Raw genomic sequence first — 26,406 nt, 5'->3', positions numbered from 1 at the left:
ATAGGCATTTCTCGAGGCTATTTTCCTGGCTAATAAAGTAGTTTCATAGGGTTAGGGCAATGGTACTGGGCGACAGTGATTCCGTTTAAAACTTTCGCAAATATATGTGAAAATTACCTGGTATACTATGGTAGCCTACAGTTGTTCACTGCGTATTAAACAAATACAAAATAGAAACATGTTAAATTGACATCCATACGAACTTGCCGAGAGAGGCACATTCACAAGCTGTGGTAAAGATGCAATCTAGTTTAGCGATAATGAACGACGGCCACGACGGGCAAGATAACTGTTTTGTTTTTTATATGTGCATCAATATTACAAGCAACAAACAATACAAAAAATAGACACAATTGCACTTTTTACATACGAACGGCGAATAACCTGAAGGAACACTGGCATCAAACGGAAAATTAAATCTGACTTAACTTATTATTATGATTGTGCTCACAATAATAGGTATAATTATTGAGATTGTGCTTGTGTTTTTTTGTTGTTGGTTGTTAACAACTGGCTGACAGATCGTAAAGAATGCACAACCGGGCTGTAAGCTATAGCAAACTGGGAGTAAATCCTTTCTATAAACGACTTCCAAGTTGACATTTACCTTTGTACACGTTGCAAGCCTATTATCTAACGTTATAAAAATTTAGTTTTAACCCCTGAATTTTAAATAAATTATTAAGAGCGTTTTCTCTTAGCACTGTTGGCTGCACAACATATATGCCTACCTACGTGCTCATAACTTTCTGCTACCAGGCAAAGTAAGGTTACAATATAAAGAAGCATTACGAATGATGAAATGTAAAAGAAAACAAGCCAAAGTATATCATTGTCAGCCTTTCACCGCTATTTTCTAGATTTCGTACGATGGCGGTGAAGACATAATATTGTCTGTGTCCAGCAGGTTACCAGTTGCTGCTTCTTGTTGCTTGGCAACAGCAGCCTCGCTTGGGGTATAAGGGTTTGCTAGTTGCTGATTGGTCACCACTTGCTGCTGTGTTTGTTGCTGTGAAGTAGAGGGCTGCTGAATCACATACTGAGGCTGCATCATTCCAGGTGCTTGTTGCTGCATGACTGGTACCTGTACTACTGCTGCACCCGGAACTGTTTGTACATCTGCGCACATGAGTAAAACGTTAAGAGGAAATAAAGTTGAAGTCTGTCTGCCAAACTTTCTGTTTAAATAACGCAATATATTACCGAATTACTTGTTGAGCATACCAGTACACAAAAAAATGAATACACAAAAAAATGAGTATTACCAGTTAGACAATAGTTAAATTGGTTGATATTGCTTTACAAATCTTTGATAAATTTTTAACGGTTTTCATTTTGTGCACAGTACGTAAATGTGGCAAATGTAATAGTACCACGTCTTATTGCACTATAGTATTTTATTTTAAATTGGATGCTTACTTTGCATTATGACGGGATTGGATTGGAAAGCCTGGTTTTGCGTTCCGGGATTGTTCATGTACATCACTTGACCTCCGTTCATTCCTCCCTGCTTTTGAAAGTGTAACAGATGGGTTTAAACTCAAACAAGCCTAGATGTCACTTGCGTGTAAACATGCGACGAGTTACATTAAAAACGTCATCCACCATTCGATTTTATTTCACTTATAAATCTTACTAACCTGGTTACCGCCGCAACAACCAACACAACAAGTTGCGTTTCCGTCAAGAGACGGAGCTCCACAGCAGCAGTAACTGGCACTCACTATGCAAATTATGATGGTTGTAAAGCTGAGAACAGCGAGGATTGCTTCGATTTCAGCTCCGTAAACGTACCGCTGTAATTTATGATAAACTTATTTAAGTAGCAAGTCAGTGACGTAAGTTTTATATACTGTGATTTTCTTTTTGAAAAAACAAATTAAGTCTCCCGCTTTAAAAACCACTACTTTAAACGAAATTCTTCAGTTTTATTAGCACAACTTTACCTGATAATAACTGCTGTACATAATGGACATTGGAACTGTTGTCAAAAACATAGTAATAGAAAAGAAGGCAGCAATAACTGAAAACGCCAACTTGCTGTTGAGCTAAAATGAATAAAAAATGTTATAATAGGTATGTAGTTCTGGTGATTTATCAACACTATATTTCAACAGAAATTTGTCCTTGTGCAATTTAGTAGTGTTCAACTCTTTACACCGACGGGATAAATATGCTTATCCGTGTTGGAGCGCGGGCCAAATTTGTGTATACAGATGGAACCACCATTTAAACGCATTTTTTATCGACTGGATCCATCAGGAAGCGACAACATATCAAATAAAACTTTTTCCGATTTTCAATACAATACAGCATACCAGGCAAGGTGTCAGGGTCTTCTTTTCGCATGCTACTCCCAGTGCTCCAGAAATGACAATCTTTATAAAGACAAAAATATTTACTTATTTATTCAAAGCACTAAGTTTGTGCGCCTAAAAGCGATGTCCAATGCGTCGAAGGTTATACAAGAGGTATACGGTAATTGGGTTGACTTGGGGATCTCAGATAAATTGTATATCAGTTTAAGACCGAAACCGATGTTTTAGGCCAGGGGTCGGCAACCTACGGCCCGCGGGCCGGATCCGGCCGGCCGATGTAATTCATCCGGCCCGCCGCCTCTTTGACAAATTGGACACAAATCAATTTCACATACATTTTAACTACTCAAGTTCAAAAATTTTCGCGCTTCGCGCGAATGATCATCCTATATCCGGTTTGTTTACGTTTTGATGCTGTCTTTTCAACTAGATTTCGCGCTTCCTTACCCTTGCGTCGTGGAAGGCTATTAAGTGCGACGCGGACATACGGAAAACATATTCACAAATATTCTTTAATATACATTTTTTTTTATTTTCGGCAATGTAATGAAAACTTGCAAGAATTTTAAAAGAAATGCCGCTACACCAAAATAAAATCGCGCTCGCTTCGCTCGCGAAGTGTGCCCTCGCTTAAAAACGTTAACAAACACTAAGCAAGATTAACTTTAAATGTTATGGCGTTCCCTCAAAGTAGTTTTATTATACTTTTCATTAGTAGCATGGATGACGACGTGTGAACTCGAATTTCAAACCAAACAAACGCTTTTTTTATGCGCTTTGCGTAAACACTTACTGCCTCCTTATAATTAAAAACGAAAGACTCGAGACTCGCCTGATTTACAGTTGTTCTAACATTTTATTAACACAATTCTTAGTACACACTTTGTGCGGCCCGCAGAGACCTTTCTGAGTTTGGTTTTGGCCCGCGACTGGAAAAAGGTTGCCGACCCCTGTTTTAGGCAAAGGCAAAATTAATAAAATTAAAACTTGCATTTGTAGGCCTATGGGCTTTGGTAATCCAATAATAATAATAGCTTTTTATCAATATTTTGACTTACCCATACGCCACACCAGAGGCCCTCTCCGAGATTGTATTTATATCTGAAGTGCTTAGCACCGTATGCATTGGCCAGGGCCGCAATTCCAAGAACTGAGCAAATCAATCCGATGACAAGCTCAGCGTACTTCAAAAAAATTGTTTAAAAATTTACCTTTAGTGACGTATACTTGAAAATTTTACTATTATCTTTTGTAACATTTATTATTGTTTGGATCACTATTACGTGAATAAAAATATATATTGGACGAAAAAACATCAAGAGGCCAGCCCTTTATAACTTTTATAAGGCAGAAGTTTTCTAGAATTTAAAGTAATGCGCGTAATTTCTGTTTGAACGTTTCGGGCTTTATCAAGTAGCTCACCCCCAGTCCCCGCATTATCTTCTTGAAGCTTCTCAGCTTCGGGTTTGTTTGTCCACTTTGGTTCATTCCTTGTTGGACATGAAGGACTACTCCCTGAGTAGGAATCATGCTTGATCTTTTTTTGAAACTTTTTAAATTTTGGTAAATATTGAAACTTAAGCAACCTAGAAACAAATAAACCTCTATATGATTCAAACTGTTAGAATGAATACCAAAGCCCATGTTGATGTATGCCTATCATTTTTTGTGATCGTGTCCAATAACTCTTTATTTATTTTTTCAACTTTGCAAAATGCCTCCTCCTTCAGTCCGGGCTTTGGTAAATTGTTAGTCGAACCACAATGTTGAGGCTTCAAATTTAAACTCTAATGTGCGTGAATAGGATTAGTAAATACTACTCGAGTAGGAATCATGGTTGGTCTAAATTGCCACAGTTTATTTTTTCTTTTGTAAATTAAAATCGGCTAATGCTACGTGCTAAGCTTCAAAATTTAGCTTCAACACCTACTCAATGTGTACGTGGTAAATATAATAACCTGTCCTGTTCAATACATCCCATTTTGGAAGCAGCAGGCATTGGTGTTTTTTTCTCGACTCGCTTCCTTCAAACCTCACCGCAAGCTAGTAGTTTGTCAAGCCGGGTCTTGGTTGCACTACAATCCTGGGTAGGTTGACTGATTACTGGCGCCGTTATCGTTGGCCAGAACGACTTCAAAAGTGCTTGATCACAGAACACACGCTGTGTATATGTGTGTTTATGTTGCTATTCAATATTAAAGTTATTTTAACATTAATTGATCGAATTCTATTTGTAGAACTACGAAGCACTTAATGACCGTTCGATATACATTAATGTTATTTGGCCATACGATCAAAACCACCTTAAATTATCTCTATCCATCTATCGAGCAGGTAATGGGCGTGCGATTTACGTCAATGTTATTTGATCATACGATCAAAACCACCTTAAATTAGCTCTTACCATCTATCGAGCAGTTAATGGCCGTTAAATTTACATCAATGTTATTTGGTCATATGATCAAACCCACCTTAAATTAGCTCTATCCATCTATCGAGCCGATAAACGATGGGTGCAAAGCGTTTTCTACACTCTTTATAACTCTTCTACAACTTAGTAAAGATCGCTGTATGTTCTATAGCACTTCAATGGAAGTTCGACGTCGATTTCCACCGTGATACTCGTCATAGCCATCGGCTTGATGATCTATAGCAGTGGTCGGCAACCGCCGGTCCGCGAGGTGTTTGTTACCGGTCCGTAGCAAGTTTGCAAAATTAAAATTTTGATTTTAACCCAAACTGTACGTACTGGTCTTTTTGTGTCGGTGTATTCACTAGTGGAGCTACAGCCTTGATTGTCCGCCTGTCTGGTTTGACAGTTCGGATGAAGGAGGTCGCAACTACTCATTGTATTATTCACAGAGAAATGCTGACTGGCTAAAAATTATCACTGTAGCTTCGTAGTGTAATCGACGATATAGTAAAAATGATCAACCCAATCAAAGTACATGCAGTTACCACCCGGAGCAGCTATGTTAGGACATGAATGCAGAGCATTTTTTGCACATAAAAGTAAGGTGGCTCTCTCAAGGAAATCAATAAACGGGTGTTTGAATTGCGTGAACCACTGCAACGATTCCTATTGCAGAAACATTCACAATTGCCACAAATGTATTGATGATAAATGGGTTTCAAACTTGCTAACTTGAGTGACATATTCAAACTCCTCAACGAAATAAATATTTCACCTCAGAGGAAAATGACAAGTGTATTTAAGTTGGCAGGCAGGGTGGCTGCATTTAAAGACAAACGTAAGTTATGTGAGAAACGCGTTAATAAAGCGGCATTTCCACTTTCAGCGAAGAAAAAAACGAACCTAAGCAAGTGCTTTTCTACCTTGAAAGCATTCGCTTGGGTGGTATATTACTGTAGGATTAAAGCGCTAAAGACCCTATAAGGACTGCAAATAGATGAATCCGTAATACGTTTATTTTCGAAACGGGTGAATTGACTTGAACTGTGCGACAAGAGGACCAAGTGGTGGACATTGCAAATTGATCGCTGTCTGAAAAAACATTTAATATAACTACTTTAGCAATGACGGCCTTGTCATAGAACTTTGATCCATAATAAAAGCCGTAAATACTTTTCTGCCATTTCCGACGTCTTGCGTATGCGAGTGTTAATTTCCTGTCATGGGAGCAACGAAGACGTAACCGCGAAACAGACTGGACGTGAGGGGCGTATTGCGGTTTTCATTAGGTATATAATTCCTGGGTAAGAGCATCTCGTTGCGGCAAAACAAGATCTAAGTTTTCATTAGAAAAAGGTTGTAATAAATTTCTTTTACTGAACTTTTATTTTTTTAAGGCATAAAATCTTAGTTTTTTTAACCGGTTCGCAGCTCAAAAAAGGTTGTAGTTAATAGGAATTTCTCGAGGCTATTTACCTGGCTAATGAAGTAATTTCATAGGGTTAGGGAAATGGTACTGTGCGTCAGTTATTACGTTTAAAACTTTGGCAAATTCATGTGGAAATTACCGGGTATACTATGGTACAGTTGTTTTGCGTAATTAAATAAGATACAAACTAGAAACATGTTAAATTAACCTCCCAGACAAATTTGTCGAGAGTGGCATATTCACAAGGTGTGCTGAAGATGCAATCTAGCTTAGCGATAATGAACGACGGCCACGACAGGCAAGATAATTGTTTGGTTGTATGGATGTGCATCAATATTACAAGCAACAAACAATACAAAAAATAGACACAATTGCACTTTTCACATACGAACAGCGAAAAACCTGGCAGAACACTGGTTTCAAAAGGCAACTTTTGACTTAACATGGGGTAATTATTGTGATTGTGCTCGTGCATTTTTGTTGTTGCTTGTTAATAACTGGCTGACAGATCGTAAAGAATGCACAACCAGGCTGTAAGCTATCGCCACCCGGAAGTAAATCGGTTCAATGAAATACTTACAAGTTGAGATTTAACTTTGTGCACATGGAGATTTATATAGGCGGATTTAGTCAGTAGAATAATTAGAGATGAACGAAACTTTTCAATTTCGAGGTCGAAAATTAGGATTTACAAATTTGAAGAAACAAGTTAAACGAGCTGCAGCAAGTCGTTAACACACTATTTAGTAAAGTCCCGTTCTGAAGGATTGTATGTTAACAGTTAACACACCTTTTTTAATAAGATTGGTTAAATTTTATATCTTCTTCAACAATAGTTTGGTCACTAATGGTGAGGCCTATTTTCTAACATTACAAAATGTGGTTTCATCCACTACAGAATTTTGTCTGAATTACGATACTAAAAGCGTTTCCTCTTAGCACTGTAGGCTAAATAACCTACAACTACGCATTCACAACTGCCTGCTATCAGACAAAGTAAGGTTACAATATAAAGAAGCATTACAAATGATTAAATGTGAAAGAAAACAAGCCAAAGTATATCATTGTTAGCCTTTAACCGCTATTTTCTACATTTCGTACGATGGCGGTGAAGACATAATGTTATCCGTGTCCAGCAGGTTACCAGTAGCTGCTTCTTGTTGCTTGGCAACAGCAGCCTTGCTTGGGATATTAGGGTTTGCTTGTTGCTGATTGGTCACCACTTGCTGCTGTGTTTGTTGTTGTGAAGTGGTGGGCTGCTGAATCACATACTGAGGCTGAATCAGTCCAGGTGCTTGTTGCTGCATGACTGGTACCTGTACTACCGCTGCACCCGGAACTGTTTGTACATCTGCGCACATGAGTAAAACGTTAAGAGGAAATAAAGTTACAGTTTGTCTGCAAGCCATCTGTTACTTTAAATAAGGCAATATGAATTCGAATTATTTGTTGAGCATACCAGTTTTGCAATACACAAAAATTGAGAATACAAGTTCGACAATAGTTAAATTGGTTGATACGACGTAAATGTGGCAAATGTAATAGTACGACGTCTTGTTGCACGTATAGTATTTTATTTTAAATTGGATGCTTACTTTGCATTGTGACTGAATTGGATTGGAAAGCCTGGTTTTGCGTTCCGGGATTGTTCATGTACATCACTTGACCTCCGTTCATTCCTCCCTGCTTTTGAAAGTGTAACAGATGGGTTTAAACTCAAACAAGCCTAGATGTCACTTGCGTGTAAGAATGCGACGAATTACATTAAAAACGTCATCCACCATTCGATTTATTTCACTTATGAATCTTACTAACCTGGTTACCGCCGCAACAACCAACACAACAAGGTGCATTTCCCCCGAGAGACGGAGCGCCACAGCAGCAGTAACTGGCACTCACGATGCAAATTATGAAGGTTGTAAAGCTGAGAACAGCGAGGGTTGCTTCGATTCCAGCTCCGTAGCCGTACCGCTGTAATTTATGATAAACTTGTTTAAGTAGCAAGTCAGTGACGTAAGTTTTATATACTGTGATTTTCTTAAAAAAAATAAATTAGGTCTCTCAAATTTTCAATTATTCAGTTAAAAATACTGCTTTAAACGAAATTCTTTAGTTTTATTAGCACAACTTTACCTGATAATAACCGCTGTACATAATGGACATTGGAACTGTTGTCGAAAACATAGTAATAGAAAAGAAGGCAGCAATAACTGAAAACGCCAACTTGCTGTTGAGCTAAAATGAATAAAAAATGTTATAATAGGTATGTATAGTTAGGTGTATAGTTAGTTCTGCTGATTTAGCAACATTCTATTTCGATAGAAATTTGTCCTGGTGCAATTCCGGACTTTGCAACCTTTTATACTGACGGGATAAATATGCTTATCCGGGTTAGACCGCGGGACCAACTTGTGTTCAGATTGAACCATTGGCTAAACGCATTTTTTATCGACTGGATCCAACAGTAAGCTCAACATATCAAATTAAACTATTGCTAAATTTCCATAGTATAGTGTTTATTGCCCGCATTCGTTTACATTCGGTTCATGCGTTTAGATAGCCACTGACGCTCGTTAACGCTTAATAACATCGCGGGTTATTCTGTTCTGCACGTCAGACAAATGTTAAATTCCATATAATCAGAATTTACATTTGAATTGCAGAGTCTGCCTGAATCCGAATGAAAAAAAAGATTGTGGTTGCCTATCAATGATACAGACTAAACTAAGTACAGAACTTTATATACCTAAAATCAGTTTGTTTGGATATTATATGATAAAAATATTTTGCTCCAGTTTTGAGACACTATTGATGCTTTTATGAGTGAAATATATTTATCATTTAAAATCAAAACAAACTGAATTTCGGTTTACTAAGTTCTGTAGTTAGATCTCATTTTACTTGTACTTTATTTTGTAGTGCTCCTGTGTTTGTTTTGATTTTAAATACTTCATTTGTTTATTGAAGGCCTTGCCCTTAATATTCGTTTTACAGCAAGTGGTGATGTCATTAGTTTGTATATATATTCCTTCAAGTTTAAAGTTTCAAAACGTCTGATCATGTTGTTTACTGTGATTTGTAACCTTCGAGATGTGTACGTGATTTTCTATACTATAGTACATATTTCAATACAATATAATACAACATTGAACATACCAGGCAAGGTGTCAGGGTCTTTCTTCCGCATGCTACTCCCAGCGCTCCAGAAATGACAATCTTCATACAGACAAAAAAATACTTATTTATTCATAGCACTAAGTTTGCACGCTTAATAGCGATATCTAATGAGTCGTAATATTTTCCGAAGCCGTTATCCAATTTATCGGGTAAGAGGTATACAGCCACCGGTTTTAAAGCGGTATTTCCGATAGGTTGTATATCAGTTCGAAACCAATGTTTCAGGCAAATTCAATTTATGCAAAGTTAATAAAATTAAAACTTGCATATGTATGAATATTCGAATTATAATATTTTTTTATCAATATTTTGTCTTACCCATACGCCACACCAGAGTCCCTCTCCGAGATTGAAAGTATACGAGGGTTGCCACGAATAGGTACTGCCGGTAGATTGATAATTGTATTGATATCTGAAGTGCTTAGCACCGTATGCATTGGCCAGAACCGCAATTCCAAGAACAGAGCAAATCAGTCCGATCACAAGCTCAGCGTACTGCAAAAAAATTGTTAACAAATGTCACTATATTCACGGGTACTGGCAACAAAAATACCAGGTTTGCATTTTCTTAAGGGCCCTCGCCTAAAGGCCCTCCTACATACCACTCAATAGGTCATGCTTAAAAATTTAAGGATTCTACGATGTCTACTTTTGTTTATAAAGCTCCGGACGAAATCTGTAGCATACAAAAGCAAACCGACAAAGAATAGCGGCAAAACAAAATAGGCTATGCCCGGAAAATTAATTTTCGGTCTACATAATTTCTTTTTTAGCGTAATGAGCTGTATCTCACCCCCAGTCCCCTCATTATCCTTTTAAAGCTTTTCAGCTTCGGGTCTGCTTGTCCACTTTGGTTCATTCCTTGTTGAACTTGAAGGACCACTCCTTGAGTAGGAATCATGCTTGGTCCTTTTTTTTAACTTTTTAAATTTTCGTAAATATTGAAACTAAAGCAACCTACTAACAAACAAATAAACTGCTGTATGATTTAAACTGTTAGTATGAATATCAAAGCCCATGTAGATGTATGACTATCATTTTTTGTGATCGTTTAAAATAACTATTTTTTTTTTTTTAATTTTGCAAAATGCCTCTTCCTTTTGCCCGGGCTTGATAAATTGTTAGACTAACTACAACGTTTATGCTTCAAATTTAAACTCTTCGCCGTACAAAGTATAATCTGCGCGAATTCGATTAGTAAATACTACTTGAGTAGGAATCATGGTTGGTCTTAAATGCCAAATTTTATTTTTTGAGCTTTTGGTAAATTCAAATCGGCGAATGTTACGTGCTAAGCTTCAAAGTTTAACTTCAACTCAATATGTCCGTGGTAAATATAATAACATGTCTTGTTTAATACATCCCATGGAAGCAGCGGGCATTGGTGTTTTTTTCTCGACTAGCTTCCTTCAAACCTCACCGCAAGCTAGTTCCTGTTTATTTTGTGTATACGTATGTTTCTGTTGCTGTTCAATACTAATGTTATTTTAGCATTAATTGATCGAATTATATTATTAGAACTATACGAAGCAGTTAATGACCGTTTGATTTGGGTAAATTCTAGATAAGCAGCCTTACGTCCATGCTAATTGGTCATACAATCAATTACACCTCAAATTAGCTCCATCCATCTATTGATCCAATGTAATTAATCCGGAAATGACGTCAAATGCGATGTGTTACGCAAGCCGCACGTACCATATTTAATGTAAGCGCAATGAGGATAAACGGTGGATGGAAAGCGTTTTTTCACTCTTTGTAACTGTTCTACAACTTAGCAAGATCGCTGTATATACTATACAGCACTTCAATGAAAGCATGGCGTCAATTTCCACCATGAAACTCGTCATAACCTTTGACTTAATATTGATGATCTATAGACCGACTTTGATGATCTATAGACCGATCGAACTCTATTTATCAAGTTTACGGACAACTTATTTCTTAGACAAGACCTTAAACAACTACGCCTATATTTATGTATTGCTAAAGGCTATTCGCCTAACTAACTCATTATGTTTTAAATCGATGTATAATCCATAACGGGTATACCCAAGCGAATCGGGCTTACACTTAATAGCCATTTCTCAAACAAGGTAATTTCATAGGTTTGGAGAAGTTGTACTTAAACTGTGCGTTTTAAACTTTATGGGCGTCGGACAGCAATTTAGCTTCCTTTTTGAACTTAATTGAGTTAATAGAATTCGAACTCTTTGTTAATGCTTTCGGATTAACGCGTGTAAACTGATGGTTTGAACAAAACTGTCGTCGACCAAGCAATTCACACCTTCGCATATAGTAGTTTTGCAAAGTGTGTCTATTTCCGTAAACGGTGTCTCAAATTTATCCTACGGTCCCTAAAATATATCCCATGTACAGTGCTTCCTTCAATAAACAGTATACTTCTAAATGCACTGCTATAGCTTTGCACAGTGTAACGCAACGTTGAGCAGAGATCGCCCACACAAGCAATCGTGGGCCTAGTTTTGGCCGATCACAGCTTTACACAGATGGTCTAACCGACGAAGTCAGGCTGATTACGCTATTATGTATTGACTGGGTCGCCTTTGGGCACCTGTGTTTGACGAGGCCTCGTGATAGCTGCGTTGTCACACAATAACAATGACTATAATTGCTGTAGACGCACGTGATAAAAGAGAGTCGCACCGTTGAATGACAAACGATTAGCGCTAATCGCCGAGCATAGGGCACGTGAGGTAGTTGATAAAACTTTCCTCGCAATTTTTTAAGTGGACAGACTAAAGGACCCTCAAAAGGTGGCTTCAAATTTACACTAACAGTGTCCATCTTCGTAAAGCCTCTATTAGGATGGATTGCTTATATACATCTGTTGTGGTCCAATATGTCCAAACTGCCTTAAGAAAAAAATAGGCGCATTTATTTAACCATGAGACCCTCAAAAGTGGATCCAAATGAACACTGCAAATGTCAAGTTTAGGACAGCCTGCAATAAGTTGAATTACATTCAATTGTTCTCGTTTACTAAGGAACAGATTTTTATTCGAAAAGCAATAGTGAAATTCTGTTCGAAGGCGGTTTCAAGTTCACTTAAACTAACTACCGTAATTTTGCTTTTCTCTGTAAAAAATTTAGTCTTCAAATTCCCACACGAATTTTTAGGTCTATACCTGCCATTTTTGTGAACGACTGACACGTGGGGTCTTAACCGGCGAATTTATATATTCCACAACGTCACGTTTTTTTATGGCGTCATCGATCACGGGATTTCGCCTGAATGCGATTCGCGGAAAATCCACTTTCCCGAACGCCAAGCAACCCGACAACGTACGTGTTGTTCAACGTTAGCCGCTCCGTTTTGTAAAATTCCGAAAACTTAATTGAGTCACTTCCACATAGCATCGTCAGTCGAGCATGGGCTGATCCAGGGGGGGGAAGTAGCGTCGTAGCCATGCACGCCAAACTGTATTTTAGCATATTGTAACAATACGTAAATGGTAAATGCTAATTTTGTTCCGTTCCACGCCAATCTAACTTATTTTTTCAAGTACTTTGTTTAAATCGCTTTAGCCTGCGTCTCGTATCACTCTCTAAATGAAAGTTTGAGTAAACTAAGCCAAACAAGGGTAGTTTTTTACTCTGAATGCGGGCGTTTCCGTCGTATTAGTATAACAAACATCCCTTTATTTTATAAGGTAATTTTGACGCAACATTTTTTGCATCCCCCCTAAGAAAAAATCCTAGATCCGGCCCTGTATAGTAGCGCTTGGTTCAACTTGACTGCTTTGAGGTTTTCTGACGCCAAAAGTCTAGGTCTATTTTGTTTCAAACGGTTCGATTAATGGCTCCGTGCTTTGCGTCATTCACTCTAGATTGAAAGTTTGAGTAACTTAGCTAAACAATTTTTTAATCACGCTGCACGCAAGAGTTTGCATCGTATTACTATAGCTACTCGCGTTATATTTTATCACTTAAATTTTGGCTTTTTCGCTTTTTGCCGTAAGTTTGTAAGTCATGGCTGATTTTCTTGCATGACCCCCCTCCCATTCGCCCCTGCAGTCGAGTTGCCTCGAGATTTTCTGACGCCTGCCACCACGCACGTGCTTCAACCGATTACTTCCGCTGTTTCACAGAACCGAAATGCGTACGTTGTGACATTGGGTGTTGTAGCTGCTATAGGATCGGCATCGACACCACCAACTTTTTCGGCGAATTTGTTTGGGTAGTTTTTGGGAATCGTGGAATTTCCACCAGAAGGGCAACACCTTGAACATGAAAACATGCGTGATGCGTTCAGCGTGCTTCAGACACCTGCGTGCTTAGGGATTCATAGATGCTACACTGCTACAGTCATTCGCTATCTCACATTGCTTTTTATCGTTTTTGTGCTCGCGGTTTTTCTCCTTTTTTCCCTTTGTGTTTCACCATAGGTTGTACTGCGAGCGTTCTATGCCATTCAGCCTGAAGAAGGCGACCCAATACGGTTCCCGAAACGTTAGAGAATAAATGTAATTTCCAGAGAAGCTTTTTACGATTTTTCTAAAAGTCAGAAATACCTTTCCACAGTTGTATAAAGTTTGACTCTTGTGCGCTACAAGTGTTCAGCTGCTGTTTAGCTATAGCGAAGCTGTTGATATGAAATTCTGATTTATAGTTCTAAGCCGCGAATCTTTCATCCATGTCTCTACGACACACCTGTCAGCTTAAAGCAGTTGTCATATTTGCAACTTGCCAGTTTTGTCACTCTAGTTCCAAAATTTGATTGTTTTTTTATTAGATAACTGTCTATGCAGCGTCAACCAAAACACTTTAAATTAACGTGTTACAATTTTTGTACTTTTTGTTGATAGTTTGCTTAATGTGAAAGGTCTAAAATGGTCTTTGTTTAAAATTTGTTGTTATAATAACTGTGTCCCTAATGTGTGTTCCTATTCACATAAAGTGGTGTAAACCATTTATTTTACTATATTTTTCACAGAAAAAAATATTCTTGTGCACGAGTGTAAATAGCACAATAAGCTAGCAATGGGCTGCGCTGCCTTTTGAAGAAATTTGTCGCAAATATAATCTCGAAAATGGGCAATTACGTAAATTAAAAGCGGAGGTATCCTCTTTAAGTTATACGGAAATTAGTCGTGTTAGAAAATGATAATAAAACGAAATATACATTAACACATAAAGTATAATAAAAGAACAAGCATTTCAATTTCACTATGTTTTAATATTTATACGTGCTAGCCAAGTGAATAAACACCCCTTTTGGTGTTTAAAGCATTTATACAGGTACTCGACCCAAACCAGTGTTCACGGGTCCGAACTTCGTGACGTATTGTTTTGTTTCATATTCGACGGTGACGTAATAATAGTACTTGTGACTAGGCAATAGGCATGTTCGATTCTAAGCTTTTTAATCTGATACCGATACCCGAAATTTTGGACAACAAGTTTCGATCCGATCCGCACTAAATGACGTCATTACTATGCCTTAGAATAGTTCTAAAGTGAAATAGTTCAAAGGTATTTTTTCGGGTTTTCAGACCAAATTTTGCTTTGGTGTTAAGAGTTTAGTTACATCCATTTTTTTTTTATAATATAATATTTCAAGGTAAATACTGCGTGAAATGTAGAAAATAAAAAAAAAAACAGCTGAAAAAACAGTTTTTATATAATCTACAACATCCCTCAAGTTGAAAATGTTTTTACGAGATTTCCATGACTTAACAAGATTTTATTCAACTAAAACAATGGCATTTGTAGTATAATTAATCGCTAAAATTGTCATCAACATACTTGATATTTTATTTCAACACCGATTCCCGATATTTTGGATGGAAACTACCACGATTCGATCTGATACGAAGTTACATTATTACTTCGCTAAAAAACCCAAAATATTTAAGATTGAAACGTTCAAAGGTAATTTTTTAGGTTATTAGGCTAAATTTTGCTATAGCCAAAAGTTAACCTACTATTAATACACATTTAGGTTAGTATCGGATCGGCACCGATACCTTCCTAGTTTCGAACAAGTACCGACACAACCACTTGGCAACGGGTATCGGCTCCGATTCGATATTATCCGACATAACTAACGCAAACGATTTTTAGATGTAATCAATCAAAAAAAAACATTAGGGTTCATAACAAAACGTTTTTTTAAAGAATCTATAAGATTAAAAATCTATAAAAACAGCTGACTTCAACGATCGATATTTATCACATCTACTTTGTGATAGTTGAAAAAATTCGCCCTTACAGAAAGTTAAACGGTTAAATAAATACCAAAAACACAATTTATATAATTTTTAAACTTCATTGTACGGTTCACTGGTTTTCCATTACTCAGATATGCGGTTGCTCCTGATTGGTCGAGAGAGACTCATCTACCTCGTGTTGCTTAGTAACAGCTGCGTCACTCCTGCTATCCGTGGTCTGCTGAACATCTTCCTCCGGCTTGGATGTAGCGTATGCAGCGGTTGGTGTTGGCTGGGCAACCGGCATCACGGATGCTACTGGGACTGGGAATGGAAGAATTCTTGTGAAGTTAAACTCTCTAGGTCTTACTACTGAATGTAAAGCTTTTTTTGACAAGTGTGCTCAGCAGTAATGACTAAAGTTTTATTTACTTTTAACCCCCTTAACTTGCAATCTTTGGCGTGTGGTTGTTTCTTGACTCGCTTATTTCTGAGTCTGTGTAGCTCAGTTGGTAGAGCGACGGTCCCGGCTTTACCGGAGGTCGTGAGTTCGAACCTCACTGCAGGCAAGTTGTTTTTACGGACTGCCCTGCTTGCGTCATAGATCGAAAGATTCGTTGTGTCTGCAATGGCTTTTCGGTTCATTTCCTTAACATATTTTTTATCCGACTATTCGAATACCTATAAATATGCAGGAAGTATTTTTATGTGTTCCTTTTTTAGTGAAGGTATCCTGCATATAGGTTGCCGATACGTCAGATAAAATAAAGAAGTATCGGAATTCCTTTTTTAGTACACCATGCCTGGTGGCAACAGCATATTTATTATCAAATGAAGGTTGCAAAAATTAAAACAAAAGTTTGTCATTTTTTTCTCTACTGGCTACTATCTATAGGTCGTAATTACTAAAAATGTCTTGACGATTATATTAAGGATTTCTTGACGATTATCATGACATTAGTTGTACACTCACTGTATATTTTTATATTTTTACTATTTTGTAGATGGTAGTTTTTATATTAATAAATTTTCATGGTCGAGTTAAAATGCTTGTGTTTATTTCTGACAGGGACGCATCCGGGAAGTCACGGGGCCGCCACAATAATTTCCAACACAACTATATACTTATTTAAATTGGGTAAGTGCAGCATTTTGTCCTTATAATTGTAATATAAATTTGCCTATTAAATGTATTGATTTGACTTTGAATGGTCATTTTCGCTCAAGTCCAACTGAAAACTCTTGTTTCTTTAGTTTGCTTGTTTTAATACGTCACGGTATGACGTATGTGTATGACATTATCTCAGAAAATTTCGAATTCTACCCTCCAAACAAAATTCTGTATCCGCCACTAGTCATTGATAAATTCTATGGCAATCATATGTTAAACGTGGCATAAGGAAACAAGACAACTTTACCAGTAGCCTGAACATATTATGACTTGTTTAATTTTCCAAACTTCTAAGCCAAATATAGTTACCTATAGTTTGTCCCGGTACAATCCCGGGGTTTGACATCACGTACATGACACGGCCCTCGTTGTAAACCTGCTTAAAACATAAAGTTAGCGAAACAAATCACCATTTTACTCATGATTAAAAGAATCTGGAAAACGAAATTTAAAGGACCTATTTGGAAACGAATAATTTCCTGTATAGGGAAGCATTTATTAATATCTTTATAATTTTGCTGATATAATCCATTCGATGACTTACAACCAACTTTGAAAACAATGTCATCAAGGATTTTTTTTTGAAAAAAAAAATGCATAGTTCTTTGAGCATAATTTGTGTTAATGTTACAGTAAACCGCTAAGCAATTAAAAATTTGTATGCCAACCTGGGGCCCTCCGCAGCATCCTCCACAACAAGCCGCATTTCCAAGGTAAGGTGATCCACAGCAGCAAAAACTGGCGCTCACAATGCACAGGATCAGGTTGCAAAAACTCAGCGCGGCCAAAGTGGCCCCCACTCCACATCCGTAACGGTATCCCTGTCGAAATAAAGAGTTGATTATGACAGTTTTGATGAGGCTGTGCAGGGCTAAATGACAGTAATGCGGGGTTTCTTAACTGGTAAATGGCTGAGGGGCACAATCATATAAAAACCCTAATTTGTGGTTTTAACTTTGTTCCGAACCTCACCGGAAGCTAGAAGCCTCCACGAAGTCATCTTGTGTACTATTATAATATGTTCTGTTATCGTTGGCCAGTAGGACCCCAGTTGGGGTTAGTCGCATACACATTATGTATATTTAGGTTTCAGTTTGTGATTTTATATACGACTTTGGAGACCTTCTTGTGACGTTCTGGAGCGTTTTTCTGAAACGTGGACAACTCCCACAAGTTGTTGAACGCCCATGGATAGGGGCCACGACTCATAAAACGTTGAAAAACACTGGTATATACTAAAGCGGATTCCATGGCGCAGTTGTCCAATCCGGTCGGTTCATCCCCTCACATAAAGTTGCATGTACGAACAGTGAAGAACCGCAAAAAAAGTTAGTTTGACCAACTCCCACTGAGCTTGTGTAACTCAGTTGGTGGAGCTACGGTGCTGGATTGGCTTGATCACATTGCATTCCTGTTGTATTCATGGCTCAGTTCTAATCTTAACAATTTTAGCTTTAGTTAAAGCTCTCAGTTTAGAAAGCGTCTGCCGACAGCTATCTTCCGAATTGGTTGACAATTCCTGAGATATACTTTGGCGTTTACTGAACTGATCCCGACATTTCGTACACACAGCATTCACACCAACTAACAGGATGCAATAAGCAATTTTATTGTTATTGGTTCTTTCTTTCCTTGACGTTAAACTCATGTAGTTCAGATGGAAGAGCAGCGGCTTTCGTAATGAATTTGTAAGTTCAAATCTCATTCCGAGTGATTTTTGCAAACAAGAGCAAAGAAACCGGTCGTGAGTGTTTTTGCGCTGATTTAAGTCTTACACTGCGTAGCTTGGTTGAAAAAAATGTTTTTAAGTCCAACCGCAGGTAAGTACGATTAAAATTGTTTTCGTATAACCGAGGTTTTAAATTCGACTCTTTGTCGCTGGTTTAGTTCAGCTCTTGCCTTGCTGAAAACAATCTCTTTAACATGTTGATAGTTTTTAGGCGTAAATTATATATTAATGTATGTTTTGTGTATGTGTGTTGTTGGGCGTGGGTTTAAATAGCTGTTAAGGCAGTGTATTTTTTGTTTAGTTTTAGAATCCCCAAATTTTGGTGTATAATAAATAAAACTTTTTATTTGTTTCCTTGTCATTTTTTTCTTTTAAATACTACACGGCGACCCCCCGACAACCCCTCGCAAAACTGACGGTCTGAAACCACTGTGTCAATGTTTCTCTAGAGAAAGCAACAAATCCTTGTCGATAGAAATCGTTACCTCGAAGTAGTTGACAGTCGAAGTAGTTGACGCAAATCCACACAATGTTGCAGAAAACAGAGCCCCCAGAATCGAGAATGCCATTGTAGAATTGAGCTAAACAACATACGCTGTTAGTAGCCAAAAAATAATATATATATATATATATATATACAGGCAAAAATAACACACCTTAATGATATTTTATTTTGAAAGAAATGCAATAAAGTAGGGTTCTTTTATATTGCATTATGTTGTAGACATTTTTTAGGTTTGTTTAACAAGATCAAAAATGACTATACCTAAATAATAGTTAAAAAAAATGGCAACACAGCTGGACTTTGCGTCACTGTAGAAACAACTATTGTTTTGATATAATAAATTCAACCTTATCTTTGTTTACAACCAAATAAGCAGCATATCGTGAAAAAGCACTAAGTATAATTAGGTATACGCTGAAATTATGCACATCGTATTTACGTTATAGCTAAAGGCTTAATAATGAATAGTATTCGGCAGCGTATTTTAATGTTCGGATGGACCAAATCGGTCACATTCCTCTAACCGCGTTTCAACACAGAGCTGTAGCTATACATCTTTGGTTAGTATTTTAACAGACCTAAATAAAATAGTTTTGTCTAAGAAAAGTGCGGTCTTTCAAAATTCTTAAGCGATCACCAAAGCAAAAAAACAAAAAATGGTCCGAAATTAATACATGTTTGAATAAATTTTATAATAAAATATTAGGCGATACTAAAATTCGTATTAAGAAATCTATTACCAGATACGTTAAAGAAATCTATTACCTCTTCCCCACCTTTATTTTGTTTGCAGATATTTTATTCATTTATTCATATAACGACACAACAAAACGCGTGCGAAAAAACAAAAAAAAAAACAGCCGAGATTATATACATGTCAGAAAGCAACGAATTAGGAGGGAGGCATTAAAATACAGTTGGGGATTCGGGGTTACTTGTAGAGAGCTTTAAATAGCCCTGTCCACTTGCAGAGAAAGTCATTAATTTTATTATTGTAGAAATTTCTCACCAGACAAGGAGTCAGTTCCTTATTTCCACAGGCGACACCTAGCGAGCCAGCAACGATGATCTGCATAAAAGAAAACATTTTTTTTTCTGCTAACCCAACCTTAGCTAGGGAATCAGGTGGTACTATGTAAAGACAAATTGCCAGGTCAAGGCATACGTGAAAATAATGAAAATGCACGTAAAAGCACAAGCGCGAGTAAAAGGCGATAAGAATGGTGACGTCTAACATATCCAAAGGCACATGCTCGCAAAGACGAGTGCGTTATTTTTATTTTCTTATTTTAATTTATGCTTTGACCTACTTAGGCACGGTTGTGCCAAAGCTTGTTAAGAATTCAATATAATTTGTCTTTATATGGTGCCACCTAATTCCTCTAATTAGATTTAGACAAATACAGCCTAGCTATAGGGAAGTAACTTGCGGCGGTAAATATGGAGGTCCGATACTTGATATCATGTTCCGCTACCGATACACGCTATGTGGGTAAATTTTGTTACTAAATGACGTTAATGCTGTCCGAACCAATACCAATGGATGTCAATAACAGGTTTTTTTTTAAGGTTTGGTTTGGGTGACCGCTAAGTAGTTTTAAGAGACCGCAAGTGTTTTATTTAAATACCAAAAAGTGGCAAGTCCAAAATTTGGGAAACCGCTGGAGAAATTCCATTTCGGTCCCCCAAAAGACCCTAAAAAAACACTGGTCACTAATGTCATATAAGCAAAACCATCAAATTGAATCGTTATCACGTAATATCGGTTATCGGCTATGATTCGATCTAATTAATCATCCCTAGTAGGTAACCACCAAATATTTTGAGAAAAACATTCGGATTATGTTTATAACAAAAAGGTGCATGACCCTATCGTAACTCTGTTTTTTTATTTATTTTTCTTTCCTAGATTCGGGTATAATAAATCGACATATCGGGTATAATAATCGACATATTTACTATAATCTGGTTGATAGCCGTATTTGTCATATTCATAAACTGAAAACAAGTGGCACTCTAGATAATCGTATTTCGCTGTTGACGAGCTTTTGCACAACCGTGCTTCATCAGGTCAGAGTAAGAAACACTTAAATAACTTTCTTACTGATGAAGCACAGTTGTGACGAAGCTCAAGAGTGAAATACAATTTGTCAACAGTGCCACTTGCTTTGTAAGATTTACTGTAATATTTTGCTTATATAAAATCCACTTACCCAAACTCCACACCAGAGGCCCTCACCAAAGCAAAATATCGGAGGATAATTGTACGGAGATGCATTCCCATAAACGTGAGCAAGCACTGATATTCCAAGAACAACACTGATCACTCCGATCACCAGCTCGGCGTACTGCAAAAAAGGATAAACGATATTATCGGATTACGTCCGATACCCAAGTGATGTAGTATCGATGAGCGTCTAAAACTGGTCACCGATACTAAACTATTTAGCCATATCATATGATCTATAAAATAGTTATTAACATAGATGTTTTTAACTTGGACGTTAAATACTGAACGTTTCAAATAAATCTTAAGATATGGCTAAATGTTGTAGTTAGGCCTGTAGATTGAATGTCAAAGCTTATACAGAAGTAGGTAAAATTTTTTAAACGTCTAGTCCAGTGGATCTCTGTGGCCCACAAATTTTTACGAACGAACAAACTATAAAAAATGTTTATAACAAATAATAGCGGAGCATATACCAATAAACAAAAAACAACGTTTCATTTACTTTGCTTCTAAATTCCTCCACAAGCCATTATTCCTGTAAAATTAGGTATAGTGACACAAATGAAACTAAACTCTTCAATAAATCTAGCTTTTTTAAATTGGTCTGTGGCTCATCTAAAAACTTTCCATGGCCCACCAGTGAGCGATGGCCCACTGGTTGAGAACCGCTGGTCTAGTCATGAAACATTAGTCAGACGCCACACATTTTTAAGAAATAAATTCAAAGACTTTCAAACTCTTTAAAGCAAGTTTATTGTTTTTCAAAGACAGTAAATGGGATCATTACATGTTTTGAATATAAGTCAGGCGTAGAAGGAATGAATATCAAAGCCTAATATAGAGAGTATTGGTAGCATGTTTTGCATATCTTGAACGTTTCGAATAATTCTATCTTGAATTTACTGTAGCCTACGTATGATGATCGAGTTTAAATACAAATTTTTTGACAAATTTTACTGAACGTTACAGTAATGATTTGCTGTTTCTGTTGAAAAGTGCTGTACGCGCAGCTGTTGCCACAAACTTACTTCATGCGAACATTAATTGGGCTTAAATCGACCATAGTCAAGTCCTTAAGCAGAGTTGTTGTATTCTTTCCTACCCCAAGTCCCTTGAGAGTTTCTTTGATTTGTTTCAGGCGATTTTGTGCCACCGGATTCGGAATGGTTTCCAGCTGAGGAATGGTTTGGATCACAACGTTCTGACTTGGATTCATGCTGATTAAGATTATTGATGCCTTTTCACGACAGTTTCTATCTTATACTATTTTAAAATGCTTAGCCTGTGAATAAACAAGAACTGTACGAAGTTGAATGGTTTGTCTTTGGTCTTTAACTGGCTTATATCCGTTTTTCAACAAAACCCTGGTATAAAGCCAATATTACTTCGCACCATATTTTCTTAGCAAATTGCAATCAACTTCTACACACTCTATAACATTGAACTGTTAAAATACACACTCTATAACATTGAATTGTTTACTTATTAAACCCATGACAAAATATAGCTATTTAACTTTGTCAAATTGCATGTTTGTCACGTAACTTGAACACGTTCGAAACATCCCGCAAATGTTTTGTTGACGCATATTCCCTTAATGCGAACTCATCACGCAACAGGGACAAAATTACAAGGGGCAAAGGGTACGTTTATCCCCTAAAGTTTTGTTTTCAGCAGTACTAAGATACTTTATCCTAAATATCCTAAATACAGGTTTAAATCGTCAGTTTTTAATGTTCGCATTCAGCGCATATTGTATTCGACTTTAAAAGCATTTTATTGGTTTAATTTGCTGCATGTCCCTAATGGTGCATTATTTTATTGCTACGTTGGTAAATAGCATTTCGCGCTGGTATTTCACTGTATTGTAAAGCTTTGAAAAAGAACAGGATTCTTCATTTTATTTTATATGAAGTTTTTACCAACACTTATGTTTTGTTTGAACGCCTATGAATGCTCACGGAAGACTTTAAAGAAGATATTTGCTTGTTACCTTTAAATAATTTTCAACAGTCTTCTAATAAAAAATATGAAATTTCTGAAGCTACTGCCTGATGAGTTAGTCACTAGAGTGGTGCCAAATACAACATAAACGGAGTTTCGTTTAAAGCATGTATTGAACTGGTTACAAATATACAATACCAAGCCACAACCTAATAATTGCAAAACTTCAGCCAAGTTTATTTCACTCTAAACACAAAGTAGCAGAACCAAACAAAATAATTTTTAATATTATGGAAGCCATTGCCAAAAATAATATTACAGTTGATAGTGTTGTAGAAATTTTTCTCCGTTTTGCTGTTTTTCTTGACCAATTGCAACCAGGAACACAGTTATTAATTACCATATATATTGAATATTAATAAGGCTGCCTGCATATATTTGCAAAAAAATGTTTATAGAGTAATAAACATACAGTCCTAATACACAATACTTTCCATATTGTTTGACATGCATTTGAAAATAATCATTTGGGAATGCCTTAACAAGCCATTAAACAAAGTTTGTTATTTCTCAATATACAAAAACAATATTTAAAATAAAAAAGACCCATTAAAACACTTTTGGTAATACTTTTAGATCCTGTATTACAATAAAGTACTATGCCTTGGTATTTTATATAAAGTAACCTTAACACATTCACTTCAAGCTTGTTTTAAGTTTTTTAATAAACGGTTATTTCTGACATTAAGTGTTGTATAAGGTGGCTGACTAAGCGGTCATCTCAACTGACCCATTATTCAACATTAAAAAAATATGTTATAACATACTATAACAAAAAGCATTTATTAAGTGCCTATATTGGTATATTCACTAAATATAAGTAATCAATTTAGCGTGGAGGGATCGTGAGGAGGTGTAAGAAGGCTGCTGACTCTGTAGACGAGAGCCGACGGCTGCCTAAGTCTCTTACAAGTTCTTAATCCGACTCCAAAGGAGCAGGCCGCTAGAATACCTGTCCTTAACTTCTTGTATTCTAGGCCAGCGTTTCTCAACCGGTGCGCCGTGGAAGGTTGCCAGGTGCGCCGCGAGAAAATGAGAGAAAAAATGCTACAAAAATTTTGTATTATTTTTAGAATTTGCGACTGATAGTGGATTCCAGCAATAAGACCAAAATTAGGAATAACATCAACGTCGGAATATAACACAGTTCGGAATAAGATCGAAAGAGGACTAATAGCTAACAAACCCAAACCCCTATCGGACCAACAGTCCAGTGTCAAAACAGCGTCTACAAACGCCGCCGTTTAAAAAAAAAGCCCTTATAAGGCGGTGGCGACGCCTAATAGTTTAATACCAATTTCCTGCGGATCAGGATGTTATTTAGGCCAATTAAATCTTATACCAAAATATATATTGGGTTTTATTATGGCGTTGGTCAATTTTGGAATTCAAAGTTAAAAATTTAAATGACATATTCCAACATTTGAGTAGTTTAAAATTGTCAATGCGGAATCAACTGAAAACACTCATCCACAGATAAAAATAAAGCTTTTCTTAAAAAATAGGAGAGGAAAAGTTAAATTAGGCTGTTTGGAGATGATTTTTCAATCAAAAATGACCATTCAGATTTATCTTTTGTAATAAAGGACTATGTCTGTAAATAAACTCTAGTCGCTATTTTCTGTGAATAAACACCGAGCAATAGGACTGGATTCGTAACCCTTATTGAAGTCCCAATGGTTGACGTTGGCTCTTCGCTAACAAAGAAAGAGGAACTATTGCAACTTATCTAGCGGGGCTTCCGCCATAAGACCGCGATTAAAACAACATCAAGCTTCGGCATAATAAAACAGTTCGGACTAAGACCAAAACAGAACTAATACCTAATACTCGTAATAACGTTTAAATCAAAATAGGACCTAAATTCGTGTGAATAAGGCCTAAATTGCAAGAATAAGGCCTTTACAACCTTTTACTTAACCCCAAACCCCACCCATAACTTCAACACTAACTCCCCTAATAATTTGAACCATAATTCTACTCATAACTCGCGCCTAATCCCAAACAGAGGCAAACAATCCAGTGCCAAGACAGCGGCGCCCTAACGGCGCCTTTTAAACTAAGGCACCCAAACGTCGACACCAAAACGGCAGATGCCAAGAAGATGTCCCTTGAGTTTTGGGCGTTATTTTGTCGATTTAGGTCTAATTCCGTTAAATTTTGGATTTTTTCTGAGTTAGATTTTGTTGCTTAGGGGGCTTATTTTGTGTTTCCATCGAACTCTAACTAACATACCGTGTGTTTTCATAATTTACAACACGAAAGGCCTATTTAATTGTTTTCCTTTTTCTTTAGGCTTGTCTTATTGAGCACATTGAATTTAATAGCAGGGCTGTGGAGTCACAGTCCAATTTGGGACTCGACGTACCGTAGTCAATTTGTTTTGCTGAAGTCGGACTGCCTGAGTCCCGTCCGACGTGCGGAGTACCAATAAGTGTTAATGCCGCCAACTGCAAATTGAAAAGGCGGAATAGCATATCGTGGATATTTTCGAGCAATGCATTGTGGGTGGATGAGATATATGACACCCATATGAGGGGATTGCTGAAAATTCACCTTAATTTAGTTACGTAAATGGGTGAAATAAAGGCTGTAGGGTGGCAGCCGGACTAAGAATTTGACGAAATCGCTCATTTGAGAAACACTGCTCTAGGCAAAGACAATCCACTCAGTAGATAATTGCTCTTTGAGTATATTCACAAATCTCAGAAACACAGCGATAAACAGAGCGGTGATTTAAGCCGCTATTAGTAAGACGTTTTCAGTACGAAGAGTATAGTAGAATCCATTGTGAAACGCGGAAAAGCGATTCGCTAGGCGCGGCGGGCACACATCAGTGGACAACGGTCACTTGTTTAGTCACGTAAAAGTAGGCTAGCTGCTACAGAACTCCCCTTCCAATGAACAAGTCAGACGTAGGAAGGGTTGTTCATTAAAGAAAAAAGAGATCTGAAAGATTGATATCAGGTTATGGTTTGGGTGCGTGTCAAAAACTTGAAGAGAGAAATAGCATGCAAAAGTGGCGAGCGAAAAACAAGCGTGGCGTTATAAGAAAACAATATATACACAACTCAACAGAGCAACGTTTTATGGGTGTTTTTATAATTTTTTTGGGGGGCGAATTTCTAAAAGATTGTACACAAACTATTTAAAAATACAATACAGGAAGCAATAAAGTGCTGGCTGTGCATTCTATGACCACAGAAACTTAAATGGACAGCTAAGGTTGTCTGTTTTGTAAATAATGAATTCTTGGT

General features: G+C 37.1%; 3 protein-coding genes and 1 non-coding gene across 5 annotated transcripts; 1 reads left to right on the top strand and 3 right to left on the bottom strand.

Moving 5' to 3' along the window:
• Positions 1–362: 362 nt before the first annotated feature.
• LOC146169894 (membrane-spanning 4-domains subfamily A member 8-like) lies at positions 363–3,899 on the bottom strand. Its single transcript, XM_083389819.1, has 7 exons — positions 3,741–3,899; positions 3,377–3,502; positions 2,319–2,378; positions 1,947–2,048; positions 1,641–1,796; positions 1,420–1,510; positions 363–1,119 (listed from the first exon to the last, which is right to left on the bottom strand). The coding sequence occupies exons 1-7, from the start codon at positions 3,846–3,848 to the stop codon at positions 857–859; spliced, it is 906 nt and encodes a 301-aa protein (XP_083245945.1). The 5' UTR covers positions 3,849–3,899; the 3' UTR covers positions 363–856.
• Positions 3,900–6,459: 2,560 nt separating this feature from the next.
• LOC146169893 (membrane-spanning 4-domains subfamily A member 8-like) lies at positions 6,460–12,469 on the bottom strand. 2 transcript variants are annotated; one of them, XM_083389379.1, is made up of 6 exons: positions 10,131–12,469; positions 9,656–9,832; positions 9,317–9,376; positions 8,294–8,395; positions 7,976–8,131; positions 6,460–7,843 (listed from the first exon to the last, which is right to left on the bottom strand). In XM_083389379.1, the coding sequence occupies exons 1-6, from the start codon at positions 10,236–10,238 to the stop codon at positions 7,739–7,741; spliced, it is 708 nt and encodes a 235-aa protein (XP_083245505.1). In that variant the 5' UTR covers positions 10,239–12,469; the 3' UTR covers positions 6,460–7,738. The 2 variants fall into 2 exon arrangements, with proteins under 2 accessions (XP_083245505.1, XP_083245504.1); XM_083389378.1 differs by having other exon boundaries at positions 6,460–7,846; positions 10,131–12,466.
• A 2,987-nt stretch (positions 12,470–15,456) lies between these two features.
• On the bottom strand, positions 15,457–22,361 carry LOC146169891 (membrane-spanning 4-domains subfamily A member 8-like). Its single transcript, XM_083387830.1, has 7 exons — positions 22,248–22,361; positions 21,129–21,263; positions 19,925–19,984; positions 18,896–18,991; positions 17,350–17,502; positions 16,991–17,057; positions 15,457–15,834 (listed from the first exon to the last, which is right to left on the bottom strand). The coding sequence occupies exons 1-7, from the start codon at positions 22,359–22,361 to the stop codon at positions 15,659–15,661; spliced, it is 801 nt and encodes a 266-aa protein (XP_083243956.1). The 3' UTR covers positions 15,457–15,658.
• Positions 16,005–16,079, top strand: Trnap-cgg (transfer RNA proline (anticodon CGG)). Its single transcript has one exon. It is a non-coding gene; the product is annotated as a tRNA-Pro (tRNA).
• Positions 22,362–26,406: the final 4,045 nt, after the last annotated feature.

The sequence above is a fragment of the Ascidiella aspersa genome, chromosome 1, assembly GCF_963924565.1.
Source record: "Ascidiella aspersa chromosome 1, kaAscAspe10.2, whole genome shotgun sequence".
In the NCBI taxonomy this organism is placed as follows: Eukaryota; Metazoa; Chordata; class Ascidiacea; order Phlebobranchia; family Ascidiidae; genus Ascidiella; species Ascidiella aspersa.
Note: the sequence above shows the minus strand (reverse complement) of the source record. Positions and strands in the feature narration are given on the sequence as shown.

What these genes read in the sequence shown, in the direction of transcription:
- LOC146169894 (XM_083389819.1), bottom strand. Translation starts at nt 3,848, where the DNA reads ATGATTCCTACTCAGGGAGTAGTCCTTCATGTCCAACAAGGAATGAAC. An exon ending in AGATAATGCGGGGACTGGGG is followed by an intron (nt 3,503 to 3,740) that starts GTGAGCTACTTG and finishes ATTTTTTTGAAG; the next exon opens with TACGCTGAGCTTGTCATCGG. An exon ending in CAATCCCGTCATAATGCAAA is followed by an intron (nt 1,120 to 1,419) that starts GTAAGCATCCAA and finishes TCATGTGCGCAG; the next exon opens with ATGTACAAACAGTTCCGGGT.
- LOC146169893 (XM_083389378.1), bottom strand. Translation starts at nt 10,238, where the DNA reads ATGATTCCTACTCAAGGAGTGGTCCTTCAAGTTCAACAAGGAATGAAC. An exon ending in GACTCTGGTGTGGCGTATGG is followed by an intron (nt 9,377 to 9,655) that starts GTAAGACAAAAT and finishes GTCTGTATGAAG; the next exon opens with ATTGTCATTTCTGGAGCGCT. An exon ending in GTTGTTGCGGCGGTAACCAG is followed by an intron (nt 7,847 to 7,975) that starts GTTAGTAAGATT and finishes CACTTTCAAAAG; the next exon opens with CAGGGAGGAATGAACGGAGG.
- LOC146169891 (XM_083387830.1), bottom strand. Translation starts at nt 22,361, where the DNA reads ATGAATCCAAGTCAGAACGTTGTGATCCAAACCATTCCTCAGCTGGAA. An exon ending in AAACTCTCAAGGGACTTGGG is followed by an intron (nt 21,264 to 22,247) that starts GTAGGAAAGAAT and finishes CCTTTTTTGCAG; the next exon opens with TACGCCGAGCTGGTGATCGG. An exon ending in CGACTGTCAACTACTTCGAG is followed by an intron (nt 17,503 to 18,895) that starts GTAACGATTTCT and finishes TTATTTCGACAG; the next exon opens with GGATACCGTTACGGATGTGG.